A 23500-nucleotide genomic window follows, 5' to 3' on the forward strand; every position below is an offset into this window, starting at 1 on the left:
TTCAAAACAACCTATAATCCTTCTTGTATCTAAGAATAAGAAAGTGACGAAACTCAATCACATGTTGTTTTAAAAAATAAAATTAGTCATTGATTTGAATTAAGAAGTTTTTGTTTTTCTCACAAAATATCTCTAAATAACATAAATGATGAGTTTGATATCGCGTTCTCCAGTTTTCCTTGGTCTTTCGTCTATCCCCGGATTTGACATTCTATGAGTGATGAGTTTGATATCGCGTTCTCCAGTTTTCCTTGGTCTTTCGTCTATCCCCGGATTTGACATTCTATGAGTAGTTTGGTGGTGTTTCTAGAAAAGCAGAAGACGTTTACCCTACCGGTGGACCAAATCTTCAGTGTGCTATGTTGGAGAAGGAAGCCAAATATCGCCATAACAGAGACGTCACGTACATGTGCTGTGTATTCAACACTTGTAAGTATTGAAAATCAAAAATCAATCTTGTAAAGTCATGTAAACTAATTTTCAAGTTCAGTTCATTACAGTTTTAAAGTATATGTTTGCACAGATTTTTCAATATTGTTATATACAAACAATTTTACGGATTTACCGATAATCGATTCTTATGATTCTCAAATGTTCTCATGTATTCTTAAGATTTAAAATCTTTATGGCGTGGGACAAACGACATTCCTGGGATAATAAAGCAATCGTTATGGTTAGGGTTGTTAGTTCTAAATCAGTAGTTTCAACAAGATGATATTCTCCATCTTACTGAATTTCACTGATCAGTAGGGAATTCATAAATTCCGAAAAGGGGACTACCCACAATTTTAGCCCTTGTCTGTGATTTCCATCGATTTTCGATATGATCAATTAAATTTTAGAGCAAATAACTTAGATTCACCCCCACTGACAATGAGACTAAACCCGAACCATCAACATCGTTTTGTGTTTATTTTATCTGTCTGCCGCTGCAAATTTGTTTTCGTATTTCTTAGCTTCCATCGCATACGACAGTCAGAGGACACGAAACAGAAAGAACCATGATAATTCATGTATCCATCATCCGATCGTAACGGGGGGAGGGGGGGAGGGTTCCAGAAATCAAAAAGAGGTTCCGATCGGAATGATTAAAAAGGAAAACTCCTGGCTATATTTCTGATTCAGGTACTAATATGCATAAGACTAACAACACTTATCAACAAACAACTGTGGGTTCCAACGGCTCGGAACCTCTTCCTGGATCCACCAGTCCATCGATAAGAATGGTTATACAACGTAATATACATATATTCCATTGTCATGCTGTCTTTCATGTTTCAATATAGAAAACTATGTCTGGATATGATTTTCAATAGGTAACTTGAAGTTAACTTGGATAACAAGCACTCGATACTTATCTATAGGCCTATAGTGATTAGGGCATTGGTCCTGCTTGTTTGAACGTAGTCAATGTTTGCAGCATTTGGGCACAAATGGACAAATTATAGCTTTGACCCCAACCCCATTTATAACTTTTGGGTCTGCACCTGACCACTACATGTCTTGCTGTATTCAATTTGACGTCTCATATTACGATGAGTACTTCAGTTTCACATGGGAGAACATTGACATCTTTTAATTGCTGATGATGAGAGGTTACTCCTTGAAACACGTGTTCAGTATTTCGAAATTATCGATATATATGATTGGTATTTTTGTATTTTATAACCACTGGACAGATACCACTGCTGGTGGACCAAAGTACCCCGAAAGTATTCAATAACCCATGCAGTAGTCAGATATGCCTGACCAAAAATTATATCAGATTTTATTGATTATATTCATCGAAATTTGCAATGTTACAAATTTCATAACATCTAAAACAGTGAGGCCTAATTCATTGTTAATGCACATTGTAGAACCGCTCGGTGTTGGATTTGGCTTCATATTTCGATAGTTTTGGTCTTGAGTAGTCTTTTATGCAATTATTTTTTTAATTAGACACACACGTGTACGGTATATCAAAATTTGCAATATACATGATTGGTATTTCTGCGTTTTTTAGCTGCATCTGCTTTTCTTCAACAAAATTCATGGTCATATCAAATGCGTGATCGTTTCTACAACTTTAACACATTCTCTACGTCACGAGGAAACACGACTGCCAAAAATGAGTAGTTATCACGGAACGCGATGAAATTGCTAAAACAAATACTATAAACTATTTTATAACCTTGACTGAAGTTATTTAAGTTCAAATAATTTGTAAGATAGTTTGGACTCTTTTCAAACTTATGGTGTTATTATAGATTATATACAAAGTGTTACATTGTAACATGTACTTAATGAAACATACAAACAGACGTTGAATCTAAAGGGGGACGTGAAGAGCACGAAGACAACATATTTTTGCATAAACATTATTATTTTCTCACAACTTACAAAGATTTGTATCACACATCCTTTGCAAATACTTTATATTAAGAGAATCCAATGTTTTTGATAAGGAGATAAAAAAGGGGGTTTCAAGGCCACAGTTTCCTCACTTTGCCAATATATTGCACGAAAGTAACAAAATCTTCAAAAAAGGTTTAAACTGCCGACCTTCATCATTTCTCAAAATTCAGTGTTTCTACTCAAAGACCAAGTAGGAAGCACAAAGCAAAGAACAGTTCAGTTATGTAACCCATCATTTGTAAAGGTACAAAAGTATTTTGATCTAACTTTAAAACTGTTTAGATTCACAGGAGTTGCAGGTCATAATTTATCATTTTTTAGATACAATCGTTCGTTCCATAACTTTTTATCAAAATTTACTAACCATCAACAATATCCTGACAACAACTACGTAAAACAATAATACATTTGGTAAAAACAAGACGAACCACTGATCTCTTGAACAAACTTTAACAACATGGTAAATATACTCCAGATAATATTGTTAACACAAGAACCTTTAAAGTGTAGTTTTAAGATAATAGCAACAGTCCACACACAAAGACAATGGTAATGTAGGTACTATAATTTTCCTTACTGTACTACGACACACATTTTAAAGGCGATTTGAATTCCACACATGATCGTATTGGGGGTATAGAGGAATGAAATGTTTTGATTTCTGATTTATGATTCCATATTAGTTCTAAACCTATACATACACGTACATTGTAAATATGATTTATTTTGACATTGAAAGGTTATCAATTTTGAAGTTGTTCATTCGCGATATTCACAAGCTTAGGGAATCTGTCAAAAAGTAGGGGGCGAACATTTTATTCTATGAGATGGCCAAAGGGCAAAATTTTGATTCAGCCAAATTTCAGAACAGGGAAGTCATCGGAACATCATCAGGAGAACACGGAAGTCATTGGAACATCAGAGGGAGAACACGGAAGTCATTGGAACATCTTTTAAAAATATTCCTTTTGTGCGATTCGTAACGGCGCTGTTATAAGTTCAAAGCTATAGTAAACTAGTAAACTCTTACGATGTGATAGAAGACCTACTTATCTTTTTAAATTTGCTTTTGAACCTCGTCACACATGTATAAAATCAGTTGCAAGGACGGTATGAATTCTTACCACAAACGGACTCGCAATTATGTAAATAAATTATTTTTAGACTTTGATTAATGGCTCTTATATGTTTTATAAAATACTTGAAATAAGACCGTTCCTATGCACAAGTATTGAAAAATACAAAGTACATGTACTTCAATGGGCTATGAAGTATCTTAGTTCAAAGTAATTCGGTTGGTAGATTATTCTCAACTTGTAGATGAGAACGTTGGATAACGTTATTCTGTACACATGTATGAAGCGGTTGGCTATCATAGGTTATCCATTTAGAATCACCACATGGAGAAATTAATCTTAGGAGATTAGTTAAAAACGACAAGAGATTACGAAGAAATTATAGACCTATTTTAAGTTCCCCATTCTCGCATTACTACGTAGTCGCGGAAATCTTGGGTTGGGACGGACACAGCGTTCGCCACTCCACCACATCCCCACCAAATAAATGGGACGCCACCCCACCACATCCCCACCAAATAAATGGGACGTCACCCCATCACATCCAAACCAAATAAATGGTCCGCCACCCCACCACATCCCCACCAAATAAATGGGACGCCATCCCACCACATCCCCACCAAATAAATGGTCCGCCACCACCACATCCCCACCAAGTAAATGGGACGTCACCCAACCACATCCCCACCAAATAAATGGTCCGCCACCCCACCACATCTCCACCAAATAAATGGTCCGCCATCCCACCACATTCCCACCAAATAAATGGGTAAATAATTTTGTTTGCCATAAATGTGCCTTTTGTTCCGTTTAGTTGTTTGTTATTCACGCTCTCTCTAACAAAAAAATCTTGGACATGCCTCTAAATAAATTTATATATTTTCATGTTCTAGCAGAGAGAATGATCAGGGTTCGAATAAGGGTAAGCATATATATAGATAAGGAACAATTTATACAAAAGCTTTCATCCTAAATAGAATCGAGCTCACCTGAGGTGTGCACACAATGATGACATCGATATTTCGGTTGATTTAATCTCTTTTTTGATAAAGGAAGTCAATGTGCGCGAGGTAATAAATTGAACCATAGGCATCTTTCATCTATTAGTATATAAACTTGCCAAAGGCGAACTTACAAGTAAGTCTACTTCTCGTCCGCCACATGAACCCAGAATTAGGGGTTTCTTATGGGAGGGTGGACCGGGGTGTGTGGAGTGGGGCTTACGGGGGTTGAGGGGACGGGAATTGGTGGTTGAAGGGGTAGGGAACGGGGAGTAAAAAATACGGGAAGTGGGGTTGACGGTTGGGAACAATAACCGGGGGTATAATGAAATGGGCCGAGAAGTGGTGGTCAGGAGGGTGGGAGGGAATGGACTAGAAGAATGGAAGGGTGATGAAGTACCCCACTGTCCACCCCTTTTATAGTACAAATTCCATTAAATTTAAATCCGTTTTTGTAATGGTAATGATTCATCTTATGACAATGATATAAACTGGAACGATGAATTTCTGTGCCTCCCCAATTATTACGTTAAACTTTCTCTTTATGAAAATGAGCTTAAAAGGTATTATATACTTTTATAAAAAAATATGTTAACTTGAGTTTAAAAGGTAGGTGACCTAACGAACGCACGAACTTGTCGATAGCCTTTGCCTTCAATATTTGCTAGGGTTTCACGATTCTCGAAGTCTTTTTACTTGTTAATTCTTGTTATTGATATACTCCCTTTTCAGTTGATATTTCTCATTATTGATATACCCCCTTTTTACATGTAACTGAAATTTCACCCTTTTTAGCTAAAAATTGTCATTACTAATAAACCTTCTTAATTTAGGTGATATATCGCATAACTTATACACAACCAAATTTTATTATAAAGTTTCATTACTTTAAATAAAAAAAAATCATTCATTTCATTACATTTCATATACCCTCTTTTTCAGCTGAAATGTCTCATTCTGATATACCCCCTTTTTAACTGATACTACTTGTTGCTGATATATCACCTTTTTAACTAATGCTATTATTTGCTGATACACCCCCTTTTTAACCCAGACCCGTAGCCAGAACTTTTTTAGAGAGTGGGGTCCGTAATAGGTTATATGGACGAAAATTATTCTGAGACCTAAATAGAGCTTCAACAATTTAAAGTTCATTTTTAACAGTTTTAACGACTTTTTTTTATCCCAAAGAAGGGGGTGGAGTATCACCGTACAATATGTAACCCCCACCCCCTGTATTCGGTAATGTAGATAGATCCATTGCACATTCTCTACTTTTAGCTGAAATTACTGATATACCGACTACTTGCTGATAGATCTTATCAGTTACACCCCCCTTCTACCTCACATTACTGATATACCGACTACTTGCTGATAGATCTTATTGGTTACACACCCCTTCTACCTTCACATTACTGATAGTCCCCTTTATACTTGATATTTCTCCTTGAATCAATATAATGAAATATAATAACCTTATTATTGATAAATTTTCTGGTTATTATTTTCATATATGATTTTATATAAATCACCAATTACGTTGCGAGAAATGCAGGATCAATAGCTTTATTGATCAAAGACCACAAATTCCTCTTATATCTACACATATATAAAACGAACGTTACACCATAATGAACAGGTGTAAGGGTGTTGGCTCTGAAGTGTTAAATGTTGTTTATGAGGCTAAAAATGTCGTTAATATTTGTATAATAGTACTTAACCATTTAAAGAAGGAGTATGGACTATACTCTAACTATATTACAACGCTCTAGTTGATTTAATACAAGGAATTTAGAAATTTATCATTTTTTCATGCATTACCCCTCGTATAAAGCATAGAATGGGGGCACATGCAGAAATGTTAAAAAGTTTGTGAGGCAGGAGGCATATTCTGGGGGAACTGTAGTTTAATAATTAACTAAATAAGTTTTTTCAAAAAAATGATAATAAAACAAAACCCAAATAAACAAAAACCAAAGGAGAAAAAACGTTGGCTATGTTTTTTTATAGATTAAAACCTGTTTAATATGGCATGTGGGTATTCTAATAAAACCAGTTTAATATGACATCTAATATCATGGATATCTGCAATGTCATTTCTTATTGTCTATAATACATTTGTATGTTCTTGTTTGTTTGTTTTCACTCAATCTTATTTACACATGTTTTTCGGACTTCGAGACGGTTTACATTGCCCAATCTTGTCGAAAACGAACCCGTAGGTCCAATAATTGCGCAAAAAAGCATTATGTATTAAGAAAACACACCACCTGAAAGTGTCGCAGAACTGAATTCACAACGGTAATCTCTCTGGATCTAGAAATGCTGCGAATGAGATTTTCATCAGGCATTACGTGCTGAGTATCATATTTATTTAAATGATATTGCAAAAGTAAAAATCTCAAACACATGTGAAAAGTACTTCAAACAAATCTTGCAAAAGTCCAAGTCGTAATCGAATGTCGGTGTAAGAATCCAAGATGTTTTATTCAGGTTTTATAATAACCGTTCATTTGATGTTGAGTAGAAGAACTTTAAACGTTGCATTGCCTTTCTTATTCAAAACAACATTGAAGTAAAGACCTAATGTTGCGTCAGCAAATTTAAAAATTAACCTATACATGTACCTTATCCCTCAACTGATTTAGCAATTTTTAGAAGGACCCACATACTGGGCTTCAGACTGCAAAAGAGCGTGCCTTTATTTAGTAATAAATTCTGAATGAATTAAAAGAAGTGTCCAACTCCGTGCAAACCGAACAACACTAGAGCCGAAAGTCTAATACAGTATAGGTATAGCTGTCTTGGATATTATAGGTTGAAAGTTCAAAGAAACTGGTAGTAAATATAATAATCATATAAAAATTAGAGAAACACTGGTCTCGTAATTTTATGAACTAATGTTGGGACAAAATAGGTGACATTACTTAAAACAAATGAAGATACTTACGGACGGTCCAATTTTTTGTAGGGTTCCTGTCCACAAGCCACATATTTGCCTTCAGACTGCATGTCCTCGAACCGTCGGACCCGATGTCGGCCCTCGGGGGTATAGATGTTTCTAACAGCACCAAAACGAGGGTTAAGAACTCTAGTAGCATAGTCCAAAAATGCATTGAAAGTCCTATCTCTTTTTGGGTTGACTAGAATCTTTTTTGGTACATTGAATTCGTCTCCATTAACGTAACAATAAGTGTACATCCCTTTCGTCATCCCCTGTTGATAGTGGGGCTCATACCCGTGTCCGTCGTCCATGTCATACTGACCGCTTCGCATCGCCATCGTCGTTTAAATGCGGAGTAAAGGAAAACAAAGCAATACTTCCAGGAGAAAACCGGAAAAATAAATCTTCAGAGTTATGCCAAATAAGTACAAGAAATCTAGACACTAATTCCAGATAATGTCCATGAAATAATTCTATAAATCTCTCTTATTTTCTTTCACCTTAATTATAAATATGGACAGAAGATTCCGGAGTGACAATCACTTCCCTTCCGTTATGTCAGATTCACTTTCATGATTAATAGATAAACGTTTGAGTGATGTTGTCAGCGTCAAATCCACGCATGATTGTTGAAAATCCAAACAGTACACGTTTGAACAAGGTAAACATAGGTCGTAGTTAAGCATACTACAACGGATGTGAAATAAATTACTTTATCGCATAAGATCAATATAAAGAGCGGCCTATTTATAAGATACGGTATCAATCAAATCAGGGGTCATCCAAAAATTCTATAAAGGTCATGCGGATATATCATCAATCGGCACTAGTCGATAGGCTAAGCAGATATGGAATAGGAATATTTTACCTTTTGTTGACAAAATATTCCAACTGATTGACTATATACTATCTATTGAATTTTCATAGACGTCGCAAAATGATTTTCAATAAAGAAGTTATTATTATAGAACAATAGTCGTATTATTTCTTTTTAAATTGATTTTGAATGAACGTTGAATGCGGGTATGACTGCATTCAACACAATGTGTAAGGCTCTATTCATGAAATAAAATTAAATTTCTATTCTATCCAAATGCACACTATACATATACTTAAACTACCTTAGAGATAAAATGCGTTCGCTTTGTTGGGTTTGGGTACCAGATTACATTATGTATCATGCCTCTTTATATACAGTATATGTAATGAAAAATTTAACATCTTGTTGAAATCGTGATTAATTTCAATTTAATAAGTTGTAGAGTTTAGATTTATTTCATTCAACTTGACGCGACCTTCTGAAAGGATATTGTACAACTTAAACAGTGTCTGACAATAGATATATGTATTATTAGAGAAAGTAAAACTAAGTATCATTATTGTCACATAAAACTGGCTTATGTTTACAGTGTTGGTATGGTAACTGGTTGTTTCTTGGTCTAATTCTAATGATTGCATTTGTTGGACTGTTGATTCCACTTCACTTTAAAAGAAAAGTAGACAAAAGCAATATATAGGTCAAAGAACACTGACAAACTTTCATGAGAGTTAACACAATATCTATGTTATGATACAGATATGTTTTGTTCAGTTGAAATTGTCTCTTCCCACCCGGCTTACGAATAAAACCCGCAACATTAGAACATGTTTTCATCGCATCGTTTCTTCCATTCATTTTTGAGATTAGTATATTGTTTTGTTTTTATTGTGCCTTCCATTGTCTTCGTTTCCGATCTGTCATTCAGTGTTCATTCTTTTACTTTTATTGGAACCCCTTTCAATTTCCGCAAAGTAGCCCACAAAATGATGTAGCAATTCAGGTGTATCTGAGAACCAAATATGATAGACAGGACGCCAACAAGCAAATACAATTTATAAGGGAAACATTATAACACATGTTTTACATGTCTTTTAGTTTTATTTTCGTCATCATGAACTCGAAGATCATTATGGTATTTTCATCTGCACCATATCAGGAAAGACGTGTTCACCGTATCATAGTTTTGCTTTTTTCTTTAGTTTACCTAGGACGTAACATTTATGAGCAACTTAGCGGGTGTTTATAGGAAAGCATAGGGCGCTTACCCTTCTAGTGCACCTGTTCCATGCTCCCAGTTTTTAGTGGAGTACGGGTTGCTCATTTACTTTTGTTTCTTTGTGCATGTTATTTTGGTTATATCTTTTGCTTGTTGTGTGTGCCTTTTTTTTCCTGTTTAGTCTTTATCGTTGGAAATATTCTTTTGATTACCTCTCGAATTTTGGTTCCTTGATAATTATTTCTCAAACCTATATGAGAATCATAATTTTCATACATATATGACGAAACACAGGAATACATGAAAACATATTTAAAGTAAAGAACAAACTCATGAAAAAAATGTTTAGCTGTTTTTCATTGATAGTCAGGGTTGTTGTCTTTTGGACATGTTCCACGTTTCCACATCCGTTTGTATTATAATGTACCGTTGGATAGTTACTGTTCAAATCGGCATTCTGATTTTGTCTTTTTTCCGCTAAGGCAGACATCTTGCCAAACTTACTACAACAAAGGAAAGTTGACACAAACTTCCATCACAGGAACATTGATGTTTTATCACTGAAATATACTTGACATAGACGATATTCCAAGTTGGGTAATCCAGTATTATACGGCCCAACTGGACAAAAACTGGTACCAAAATTAATTCACATAACAAAACTTTTGTCTAAAGCCTACTTGGCCTGCCAATAAGATCATAATCGACACTTTTTTTTCTGTTTGTAGAATGTAAGAGCGTGGTTAGGCTTTAAAATTCGATTTACTACTTTATATTCATCACCGATTTCCCGATGTGGATGACCATCTACATAAGACATAGTTCAATATCCCTCTTATCGTGACATCGTGAAATTTAACTCTGACAAACGCAATAACTTTGTAGTCTTTTCCTATGTGATAACCTATGGTCCTTTCCTATGTGGTAACTGCTTTATCGTATAGTGTGTTTGTCTCTCAGTTCATACGCCTTTTTATTTGTGAACATTAGACGGATTTCCTAGAAAGAACTCATCGACTTACTCAAAGACTACCAGAACTAGGATATATTGCCTGTAGAAAATAGTCTACATTTCAATATGACCGAATTGATCGATAAAAAGTGTCCTTTTCCAATATTATAAGGACTTGACGTGAGTAGCACCTTTTGTTTCTTGCAAGAGTAATCAAGGGAACCAAGATTATAGCGATAATCAAAAGAATATAATACAGGGAAAAAGACCACACATGAAAAACAGACATACTCAACAAAGAACATAAAGTAACTTAAGTCATACTAACAAAGTAACAAAAGCAAATGTGCAACTCGGACTCCACTAAAAACTGGGAACATGGACCCGGTGTACCGGTAGGGTAAGCGTCCTCTGCTTTTCTAGAAACACCCGCCGAGTTGCTTATAAAAAGTCAAGTCCGGGGCAGACGAAAGAAAAAAGGAAAACTATGACACGTTGAATAAATCAGTTTTCATGGCGCAGACACCGTAGCGATTCACGAGTTCATAATGATGACTATAAAACTTCTGTAGTGATGACTTCAATCTTGCAGCAACATAACCCTGTTTCAGATGCCTATTTGTTGGAATTCTAGATACAGAGTCTAAGTAGTTTCGGTAATCTCTGGCGTAACGTATAAGCTGTGATATGAACACTCCATACGCAGGTGCTGAAGGGATGTTGCCACAAATGAAAGGAAAGTTGACAACTCTGAATGAAAAGTCATCACGTTTGTCGTAAAGTTTGGTCAATAGTTTTCCTTTACCATCGATTTCTAAGTGTAGTTCAAGATATGAGACTGACCTCATAGGGTCTGTAGTATCATTTATCTCAACATCTTTGGGGTAGATGCAATGTATCAAATCCCCAAAAATAGGATTGTTTAAAGATAATACGTCATCTACATAGTAGAAAAATTGAGATGAAAGGATCTAGCTAAACGATATTCTTTCGTTCGGATCAGATCAGTTATAAAGTCAGCCTCATAAGAGTGAAGGTTTAGGATAGCAAGAAGAGGAGCACAATTTGTTTCCATTGGAAGGCCGACCGTTTGTTGAAAAATGCGTCCACCACACTGGCCAAATACGTTGTCGATAAAAAATTCCAGTATTTTGTGAACATCTGCTTCTCTATATTTGGAAGATGATTAGGAATTATTTTTTACAAAGTATGAGGAATCTCTACCAAGAACTATATATTTGTATCTAGGTGTACCATCCTTTTTGAAAAAAACCCCAAAAAACAACGATGTATAACGATTTTAAGTCGGGATTTTAACTGAGTATGGGGAATAGAAGTGAACAGTGTTGAAAAATCATAGGTTTTAATGCTATTATATTCTGATAATAGTCTTGAACTGATTGTCTCCGTGTATAGTAGACAATGTTTCTGCTACATCGGGGTCCTTGGAAACTGATGTGTCATTGGCACTCATTGACCTACTTAAAACTTTAATTCGTTTCAGAATTGAAGATCTCACGGCCTTTAACCACTCTGACAGAGTATCAATGTCTTCATGTTCCCGTTTTATCCATTTTCTTGCGTAGTCCTCCACGGCATCCATAAGAACTTTAAAGTTATAATTCCAATTTATGGTTCAGAAACAGGAGTGTCCAGACTTGTTTTGGAAAGGGGGTGAAGTAGAGTGAGAGGTGGTTTTTGTAAGAAAGAAAAGAGACCATCTATGTAGACATCATGTAACTTAGGAGACGTATAGTGGCGATGGCCATGACTCTTTCCCGTCTTGGACTTTTGTCAAATAAATTCATTACATTTATTCTATTGATATATTGGCTTGAAAGGTTTCCTATACTTTTGATGTTTGTATCTGTAAGGTATTGCAGTGCGTAGTCTGCGTATCCAGTACTCATCTCTTTCCCTACGATAGTTTTTACTTAGAACGGAACTTTTCGTAGGATGGTATTTTTTTTTCTAAAATACGAACTTTCATTGAGAAGATTGAATGATCTTGTTAATTAAAATTTTATAAACTGTAGGGAATTTGGAGGTATTAATTCCCGAACGAAGCAGAAGCTGCTCACCCTTCTGCAGCACGCCATTTTTTGCGCGGTTTGTGCTGTTTCTTTTTTCTGCGTGTTCCTTCTTAGCTCTTTTGTGTTGTAAGATTTATTCTTTGAGTGCTTTCCTTTTTGTGTTTCTGAAGTTCTGTTACCCAAAGATTTCTCATTGGTTGCATCTTCAGCACAGCTACTTCGTCGACCATTAGAGACAAAACCATGTGATGCAAAGTGCGTTTTTGAATACGTTACGGTTTATAACTCGATGTCAGTATAAATTGGATTACAGTTCTTATTTACGGTTGACTATCATTTTTCAGTCTTTTCAATCCTTTGTATATAAACATTGTACTGAACTATTTTCAGAACAGATATAAATTGATTTTTGTAAATGAAATTACAATATATCTGACTTATATATCTAGTCAAAATAAATTGACTTTGCTCAATAAATAAAATTTTGACATGCATAGTATGATTTTGATAACATGAAGCAGGATTTTTTAAAAATAATATTAGCTCCAATTTATTTTTCAATGTCAAGGCATATTAATATTGAATACGAATTAATATTGTATAGATACTTCCGTCGAGATGCATACCAGAATTGTGGAGGAAAATTCATTGATAAATATCAATAAAAAAACAATGCATGAGAGGTATAAGATGTTATAATTAAAAAAAAAAACGTTTGTAGCACTAAAAAAACTTCCAACTTTCCGGTTTTTGCTTTGATTTTGCTATTTTGTTATATGGACTTAAATATTGCCTGAAGTGTTTGTATACAAGTTCGAAAATTTTGCTGTTGCCCACTTTTGTACAAATGTCTGATTCTTTAAACCTATGTCAGTGTAAACAAATGTGTCAAATGATAAACAAAAAATGTTTCTAGACCTTGGTTTGAAATATATCATTTTCTTTTTTCATACTCAAAGTGATACGGATTATTCTTGGCGTAAACGTATATACAGTGTTTACATGAAAAAACATATTAGTAGGGAACTCTGATTCCTTTTACTGACGACGAAAGAAAAATAAATCGAATAAAACAAAGTGCCAATGTAACTAAGACTACAAAAGAGGGTTTGTCTTTTGGAAAAACACGTCCAGGAAACATGTAATCTGACAAGGAAAAACATAGATAAAGACAAAAAAAAAAAAAAAAAATCACATAGAGACAAACAGTACAAACTCTGGTGTTCAGGGTGAGCAGTTCCTGCTTCTTGAAAAATACTCAAGTTTACTGCCACATGAAGTCGATATGTCCGCAGACGACACCCAAGTTTACTACCCAGTGACGGCCATGACCGGAGAAGATATCCAAGTTTACTGCCCAGTAAAGGCCATCTTCGGAGAAGAACATATAAGTAGAACATATTTTTGCTATTTCTGAAGCTTTAATGTATCCTGATGTTATTTTATGCCAGTACGAAAGTTTCTCAATGTCAGTTAGATGAATTGTTAAACGAATTTCTGTACATTTAAGCTTCGCTCGCTCCTTATAATTATCTTCTTGGCGACATTTGTTTTTTTATAATTGTTCTTATTCTGTTTTTTTTCCGTAATTAATTCCATGGAAAAGTGATATGAAAAATTATATATTTTCTAATGGATTGCTGCTCGACATTTATTCTGTTTCACATGATTTTATATTTTATTGTTTTGGCGAAGTTAATCTATGGTTTACGATGCTGCCATAGCAACAAAGTACCTAAGATTATTTTGGAAGTAGGAATTTAAAAGGGTAGAAATATCAAGATAACAATAATTATACCATGTTGTAGATAATAAATCTTTTCAATATTTTCGACGTAAGAGTTATATAATTCTTTTCATTTTCTTTTTATTAATCCATTGCCTATTAAAAGTCATTTGAAATTGGTAATTATAATTTAATTGATGAACTTACATTGAAAGATATTTCTACTATGATAGAGCGGAGACGTTGTCTGAATTTATATTCTTCTAAATATGACACATTCTTTCTTATATCTATTTGCATAATATGATTTAGCAAAAGCGATTCAAACACCCAAGGGATCAATGACTGACTTGCCTCAGTCGCTTTTTAAGCAAATGTATGGCCCTTGCATATTCTTTTTTAAAAAAATGTACCAAGTACCATACTGTGTGAGAATCAGGCAATGGATGGCACTGCATAATTTTCAGTGAGGTATTTTTTGTCACAAATATATTCAATACATCTAGAAAATAACTGAAAAGCCATTTTAATTTATCCTGAAGCATCTGTTACGTAGATATATTCTGACTGCTTTTGTAACGACAAAAATACGGGAAAATGTGCCCGCCATTTTTCAATAGTGCTTTTCGCCTTAATGTTACCTATCAATATAATAAAGGCAAACTATACAAACAATTTGATGGTTATTTCTGGAGGAATAAATTCAGTAAAAAAAACTCCCATTGCTCTTCCAATGCAAACCCATATCTTTTAGGTTTATAAGTTATCTTTTGCAACTTCAAAAATAGGGTCATGCGGCATTTTTTGGCTTGTTTACATACAATATGAAAATGCGCTAATTTTTTACCCTAGTCCCCACCACTCTTTAAAGTGCTGTGAAAAAAAATTTGAACAGCAAAATGAAGAACTGGAACATTCTGAAGTGTAAAAATGAAATATCTTTCAAATTATATAAAATTGGAAAAAAATCAACCCCATGAATCCTATGGCCAATGGCCTTCTCTTCATGACAGATTATTCTCCCCAAAAGGGGCAGTCCTTGTGATATTTACCATATTTATACCTATAGGTTATCAGGTATAAAAACTTGGTTAATGTAATAAAATCTCTGCGTTTTTTCCTTCATTGCCACACCATATACACATTTTGTCTGATTCTTAGACAAATACTGAATATATTGTGTTTCAGAATAAACTGCAAGTTTCATCTTAACAGGAGAACATGAACTTAACACGCCGATGGTGATGACAGCCATATAAAGAAAAAATAAAAACAACAAAAAAACAAAAAACAAAACATGTAAATCCTGAACCATATTTCAGGGAATTCAGAAACCGCATATATAATCACAATACTCTTCCCTGTTAGTCTCCCTGCATTCTACATCTGGTGATACAACTCTTGTATAGTTTGTGTAAGGGATGTGTATAGTTTGTGTTAGGGGTGTGTATAGTTTGTGTTAGGAGTGTGTATAGTTTGTGATAGGAGTGTGTATAGTTTGTGTAAGGAGTGTGTATAGTTTGTGTTAGGGGTGTGTATAGTTCGTGTTAGGAGTGTGTATAGTTTGTGTTAGGAGTTTGCATAGTTTGTGTTAAGGATGCGTATAGTTTGTGTTATGGATGTGTATAGTTCGTGTAAAGAGTATGCATAGTTTGTGTTAGGAGTGTGTATAGTTTGTGTTAGGAGTGTGTATAGTTTGGGTTAGGAGTGTGTAAAGTTTGTGTTAGGAGTTTGCGTAGTTTGTGTTAGGAGTTTGTATAGTTTGTGTTAGGAGCCGATGATGATGACAGCCATATAAAGAAAAAATAAAAACAACAAAAAAAAAAACCAAAAAACAAAACATGTAAATCCTGAACCATATTTGAGGGAATTCAGAAACCGCATATATAATCACAATACTCTTCCCTGTTAGTCTCCCTGCATTCTACATCTGGTGATACAACTCTTGTATAGTTTGTGTAAGGGATGTGTATAGTTTGTGTTAGGGGTGTGTATAGTTTGTGTTAGGAGTGTGTATAGTTTGTGATAGGAGTTTGTATAGTTCGTGTAAGGAGTGTGTATAGTTTGTGTTAGGGGTGTGTATAGTTCGTGTTAGGAGTGTGTATAGTTTGTGTTAGGAGTTTGCATAGTTTGTGTTAAGGATGTGTATAGTTTGTGTTAAGGATGTGTATAGTTTGTGTTAAGGATGTGTATAGTTTGTGTTAGGGATGTGTATAAGTCGTGTTAAGAGTATGCATAGTTTGTGTTAGGAGTGTGTATAGTTTGTGTTAGGAGTGTGTAAAGTTTGTGTTAGGAGTTTGCGTAGTTTGTGTTAGGAGTTTGTACAGTTTGTGTTAGGAGTGTGTATAGTTTGTGTTAGGGTGTGTATAGTTTGTGTTAGGAGTGTGTATAGTTTGTGTTAGGAGTTTGTAAAGTTTGTGTTATGGGTGTGTATTTTTTTAGGAGTGTGTATAGTTTGTGTAAGGGGTGTGTATAGTTTGTGTTAGGAGTGTGTATAGTTTGTTTAATGTTTCACACTAAGGCAGTTTTTTGTTGGAATAGAACTATACATGTCTATCTGATGAATTTGTATTTTATTTGCCCGTGCATTTTTTCAACAGTAGTTTAACTGCATCACAATGTGCAGATATTGTAATGGAGTATGATTAAAGAATTAGATATATTATAAACAACCCATGAAATCGTTTGATACGATTATAGCCCAATCAAAGAATAATTTCAATCATTTGCAAACGATATACTTAAAATAAATAGTTCCCATGAAAGCTTTAAATACATCGGTTGCATCCTGCACAGAATACAAGAAGGAAATGTATCATCAGTGAGAAAAAAAGAAACTTTTGCCAGGAGCACAAATAAAAATAGAAAAAAAAAACGTTTACATTTTATTTGTTTTTCGTAATAATTTCTTGAGGCATATTACAATCTATAAAAGTCATAAATCGTTTTTCAAATGGTATTGGTTATATATTGATAGAGACAAAACATTTTCCAATAAAGCCTCAGGAACTGAACAGCTAAAATATTTAGGTATAAATTGTTTGTTTAGCAATTAAAATGCTTATTGATTATAGAAGCATATATAAATTATTCAGGTAATTTCATTGAAGACAAATTCTAGTAGCATTTGATCTTCAGGACATTATGAATTATTGCAGTAACTCTATACTTATATCACTCGTGAGAACAAACTCACTGCAGTTGGTTCTAAATTTTTGTTACGGATAAAGTATTAAAAAATCACGTTTATTTTCTACTTAAAAGAAATATCTTATAAGAAGTATATCAGTAATAAATGATGTACATGACAGCGGTAAAATGTTTACAGGGAATAGTAACACGAAATTTAATCTTCAAAATGACTTCGAAAATGTATTTATAATTGAAAATAACACGGTAGTTTTCTGAATCAAACGTATTTCAGTTGTCAGAAACCGTCAATATGACGATTCAAAAGTGACTTGCTGAAATTTTATGATTTATGACAACTACGATTTACGATTAAAACTAAGACCGATATTTACCTATGACAATTTCGTCATAAAAATATATTCTGTGAAAATAGAGAGATCAAGAGCTTATAGCTGATCTGATCCGAAAGAAAAATATTGTTTGACTAGATCCTTTAGTCTCAATTTCCGCTATATAGATGACGTATTATCTTTGAACAATCCTAATTTTGGGGATTTGCTACATCGCTTCTGTCCCAAAGAACTTGAGATAATGGATACTGCAGATACTGTGAAGACAGCCTCATATCTTGACCTACACTTAGAAATCGATGGTAAAGGTAAACTATTGAACAAACTTAACGACTCAAACTTGATGACTTTTCATTCACAATTGTTAACTTTCCTTTCATCTGTGGCAACATCCCTTTCAGAACCTGCGTATGGAGTGTTCATACGTTATGCAAGAGCTTGCCGAACCTACGAACTTTTTGTATCGCCCTAGAATTATAGAAATAGGCTTCTGAAACAGGGTAATGTTGCTCCAGAATTGAAGTCATCACTACAGAAGTTTTATGGTCGACATCGTGAACACCCGTGGATTGTTACGATTTATTCATCTGCACCATGAAAACTGATTTATTCAACGTGTCATAGTTTTCCTTTCCTCTTTCGTCTACCCACGAGTTCATGAAGACAACCATATAATTTCTGTTATAATGACTTGAATCTCGCAGAAACGTAACCCTGTTCCATATTTATTGTCATGTTGATTTTGTATGGCTAACTATTTTCGTTCATTATTTAATGAATGATTGTTGTGTATGAATTTATGACGCAATAATGTACAGGTACGTTTTTTGGGAGGACAAAATAACCCATTGTTGTCATTTAACTATCAGTCATGTGAGTTCATCACAACGCGTATCTAAATAAAATATGCAGTAATTTATCAATTATGTCAAATTCTATTTAAATGTGTATACACATCTCTAAGTATTATAATTCTCAGCGATTATACAGTATTTATGGTTTACTTTTTATCTATCATCGGTCATAATTTGACAGCTTAAAAATGACCCTAACAGTCATAAAACCTATATACATGAGGATCACCCACGGATTTTAGCATTTGAACATTTATCGTACAGATAAATTCCTAAATCTACATGGATTTATCTTTTTGAAAAATATGTAGTATTTGGATTGAAAAGCCAAACTTTATAATAAGGATCAAACTACTTCCTTAAAATATTAGTTGCCCAAAAATTAGTGTATATAAATTTTACCGTTGCGGCATAGATCTTTATTGTTATAATTTAAGAAATCTATTAACTTCATATTCTTTAAAAAATTAAAAAAAAAAAAAAAAAGAACCGCTTGCTGCCGCTTTACCTTCTATGCAAATGTTCAATCGCATTTCTACCTTCCGTTTGTCAATATGTCAGTTCACTATTGTGGTAGCTAAATATCTTACGGTATTGTAAAGTACCAGCTCATATAAAATTCAGACGTTGCAACAATAAACAGATACATGGTGAAGAACTCTCCATTCCAACGATGTTTTTCAATCCACATATGCTATATTTTCACGTAACAATAGTCCTTTAATTATTTAAATTGTTTCTTTTTTTCAGAATACCATACATTTATGTCCAAATAAAATCAACTAAATCAAACCGAATCAAGAGCATTAACTCTTGCAAAGTGCCTATTTGATACACAATCTCCATAATTTTCATTTCAAAAGTGCAAGAACTAAATAGCAAACTTAAGACCAGTTTTGTTGTCTGTATTGTAAATAAAGGTAATTGGTAGGTTTTGACATTCATGAACAACCTTCTGCTGATTTTTATAAAGACTACTACTTAATTTCATTGGAAGGACAATAACGCTCATACATAATATATATCATTTTTCATTGTGTTCGATCTTTATTCCATATTTGCTCTTTGACTTGAGAGTTTGAAAATAGTAGTTGCTCCAAGTTGATGAAAATCTCAAATTTAGATTGATGATGATAAATCAGAAATAAAAAAAAATTATGAAACATCAATTTAATCTAAATTCATATTATCTTATGAAGTGCACCTCCGATTTTCAAATTATATTGGTTTCCGCAACAAATTAATCAAGCTGTTCCAATATTAATTCTTTAATTTTACACAATGTACTGCCCATTGCATTTATATGATCAGCAAACATTTATTATTGTAATAAACGTAACCCATCAATGCAAACTGATGAATTCTAAAGTAGTCTCCTAAGTACATAGCAACATTAAACACTGTTTGTGTATTTACTGACAATAGTAGAAAGTTTACAAGCATATATAAAAATCAGGCAAAACCTTTAAAGCTCTAATTAACGTTATTCTTTTTGTTCTTTATGTTCAGAATGTTCCCTGCAGTCTTTGAGGAGGACAGCTTAATCTAGATAGAAAAGAGCATTACAGCACGTAGTAGGCTTATTTGTAGGCACATCATTGAAACAGATATCTTTCGAGGGAAAAATGACGGAAAATAGCGGGGCACCTGCGCCAACACAAACCTATCTATTATGAAAACTAAGTATGTGCAGGCTCACATTTATATCACTTTCTAATTTTTAAACGTTTTATACTCGGAACCAAAATTTTCATGACGTACTGCATACTAAGAAATGACCCCATGGTCTACTTTTCGACCCTGGTATCCATGGTACCTTTTCACTTTTCTTCTTATGGACAAGGTTTATCAGTGTATTTCTTCAAAACTACATTTAAGTAAAGGTCTTGGGGTAAGGGTTAATGGACCAACATATTGAATAAATGATGACAACTTCATTCCATATAACACAACAAGAATTTTTGGAGGCTTTGTTGTGTCAACTTCGAAGGAATCGTTGGATGAATTAAATTCATACTGAAAACAATGTCAATATATTTTGGATTTACAAAAAATGGCATTAGCCTCATTTTTACCAGGCTTACAAGTAAACGGCCATTTAGTAATTACACTATTGGAAATAAACCCAACATTAGAAGGTAAAATGATTAAACCGTTCATAGAAATCATTAACAATAGAGACAACATTTATTATAGATAATTATATACTCCATTTGTGTTGACAGATCTTTTTAAAACTGTAAAAGAAAATTAATCAAAAGAACGTATTAAGAGCAAAGGGTTTAACACTAAATATTGTATAAAAAGACTGCAATTTTAACACTACTTAACTTCTTGATATCCTCAATATTCACAATATTATTGATAATAGCCATGTCTGTTACTCTCATTACTTTTTACCACATTGTGGTATTTAAAGCTCTGCAAGAGTTTTCCCGCCATTTTACATTTTCAACGGTTTCTACAGATTTCAAGAGATATACCCATTCTCCTTAGGACTCTTGATTTACATTATTCCTCCACTCTCAGTGGTAAAATTAAGATTTTAACAAGCCAAGCTCGGTAAATTTCACATTTTATACATTTTAATATTACCAAAATAATTGAGTGGAGAAATAATTTAAGCAACTAATTGCTGACTCTGAATTTACATTTAATTGACGTTGTAGAACCGCATTAAGGTACAGCTCTAGATAAGTGTTTATGAATATATTGTTTACGGATAAATTGTAATATACTTTATGAATAAAGATGTATAAATTTCATTTGTGTACAATATACGAAAATCAGATATCAATAACGTGCAACCAGGGTCATGCGATAAATTAGATATCAATAATAAATAAATGTGTATATTTGCTTTTTAATCAAATTTACACACTTTTTTAAAGTAATCTTTTGTGTATGTTGTACATCTTTTTCCTGTTTTCACATTCTGAAAATGAATGTGAATTTTGGTTACCTGTTTTCACATTCTGCATTTTGTACCCCATTTCCCATTTCTCGTTTCTAGAAAAGCAGAGGACACTTACCCTACCGGTGCACTGGGTCCATACTCCAAGTTTTTAGTGGCGTCCGAGTTGCTCGTTTACTTTTGTTACTTTGTATGTATTATTTTATTTACTTTATGCTCGTCTCATATTTGCATTTGTCATTATTGTATGATTTGTTATTAATTTTGTTGTTGGCTTTTGTTTGTCTCAAACATTAATATGTTTTTACGACAATAAAATATTTGAATTTGAATTTGAATTTGAATTTGTTGTGTTTGTCCGTTTTCCATGTCTGGTCTTTGTTCCAGGATAACATTATTTTGATTTCCGCTAGAATCTTGTTTCCCTTGATTACTTTCTCCCTAACTCTCACACAAAAAATACAAAAAAAAAATCTTTGTTGTTTTTTTTTCTGTCGGTAGTTCAACTCTCTCAGATAACGATAAAAGAAGTCTGATTTACATAAAAAATGTTTCTCTTTTTTTACTTTCATATGTAATCGTTTCTGTAACTGTTCATGTTTAGGTAGATTATAGATACAAATGTGTCTGAAATGATGTAAAAATAACAACATGTTACAATATTAACTGAAAAAAACCTCTTTAGAAGGGAGATAATTTACCGGAATATTCATTCATAGGAGTCGTAATTTGCTGGAAAATATTCTAAAGAAATGTAATGGAAATTTATTTTTTTTATTATTACAAAAAAGGAGTTTGGTGACCTCCGTTTTTTTTCAAATATGAAAGAAGTCTTCTCCATATAAATTTATAAATGCTACATACCAGTATTTTCAATAGTTTGTGCAATTGCTAAAATTACCGACAGATTCATATATTAATCAAATGTTTTGAAATTGCCTTAATTATGGCTTAGTTATTTCGAAATCAAGTTCGGCGACCTATTTTTTTTTCTCTTACAGTTAAATTTATCCGAATTATAAGAAAAGTAAAGCAGAATAATGTTTCGTTCACAAGAAAATTACTGTTCATCAGTTTTTGACAAAGGTAGTCCACACTTTTGCAATTATACATTCATGTATGTTTCAATCGCTTAGGCGAATCCAGGATCAAGAATCCAAGGGAGGGCGGCAGGGGGTAGTTGGTCCGTTACACTCATTTTTTTTTATGATATTGTGTATAGAAAACCGAAAACACTGGAGAAATCACAGGAACGAAATTCCTTTTCGACCTGTCAGTCAGAGGGCGCACTAGCTGTTTCGCACACTATGTTGACCCGGTCAGTTTTTTTTTTTAAAAAACTTTAAATTTGATGGATATATTGTTTAAATGTAATTAAGCAATCATATGTAGACAGATGTAATATATGTAATGGTAAACAGGTGTAATTTAAATGAAGAATGTTACCCGGAACGTTTCAGTCCCCTGCCGAACTAGGTTCTCTGCTCAGCATTAGCTGGTTGATTTTCAAAATACCTTATTTCGCACCAACTTTTGGAATTAAACTAGACCGCTTTGTGCTAACGTTGAACATTTTTAGGCGCATGCGCATAATCACTTCCGCGAGGACAAGCAAGTTACATCGACAACCATGGTGAGAATCTGCAGCGCGTATAAATGCCCTAATACACAGACTTCTGAATCTAAAGAGAAAAGAATTTCCTTTTTCCGTTTCCCTAAAGACAAGAGGAAAAGAAGAGCGTGGATTAAGGTGCTGAACAGAGCAGACTGGACACCAACAGAGGCCAGTTACATCTGCTCAGCCCATTTCATTGACAACTGACACGGAGATAAACCTGGAAATCCTAACTACACGCCTACCGTCTTTGCCTACAAGGAGAAACAGGCCACAGCGTCTGATTTGGCAAGAGAAACTAGACTGTGTAAGAGGGCACTGTTCAAGGTAAGAAAAAAAATACTTCAGTTGTTCACCGCTATGCCTCAAAGTTACATTTCATTCAATGAAAATCTATTGTTACACCAGGTTTTTGGTTAATGTAGATCTATATATTGTACTTTAGGATCTGAAATCTTTAATGAACCTAT

General features: G+C 33.8%; 1 protein-coding gene and 1 long non-coding RNA gene across 17 annotated transcripts in view; one reads left to right on the top strand and one right to left on the bottom strand.

The window, feature by feature from the left end:
- The window catches only part of LOC148597762 (uncharacterized), a 105008-nt gene extending 96695 nt beyond the window's left edge, over positions 1-8313 (bottom strand). For 3 of the 16 annotated variants that reach the window (XM_088560786.1, XM_088560780.1, XM_088560788.1), the window contains exon 1: positions 7425-8310. In XM_088560786.1, the coding sequence (XP_088416912.1) occupies positions 7425-7756 (332 nt within the window). In that variant the 5' untranslated portion in view covers positions 7757-8310. Of the gene's footprint in view, positions 1-7424 lie in introns of all 16 variants that reach the window. The other 13 variants (XM_088560790.1, XM_088560789.1, XM_088560787.1 and 10 more) reach the window with 9 other exon arrangements.
- LOC148597765 (uncharacterized) lies at positions 4544-21747 on the top strand. The gene is made up of 3 exons (XR_015918411.1): positions 4544-4610; positions 10445-10586; positions 20011-21747. It is a non-coding gene; the product is annotated as an uncharacterized LOC148597765 (long non-coding RNA).
- Positions 21748-23500: the final 1753 nt, after the last annotated feature.

The sequence above is a fragment of the Perna viridis genome, chromosome 14 (genome assembly GCF_037379345.1).
Source record: "Perna viridis isolate PV_CMFRI_1.1 ecotype Kerala chromosome 14, ASM3737934v1, whole genome shotgun sequence".
Classification (NCBI taxonomy): Eukaryota; Metazoa; Mollusca; class Bivalvia; order Mytilida; family Mytilidae; genus Perna; species Perna viridis.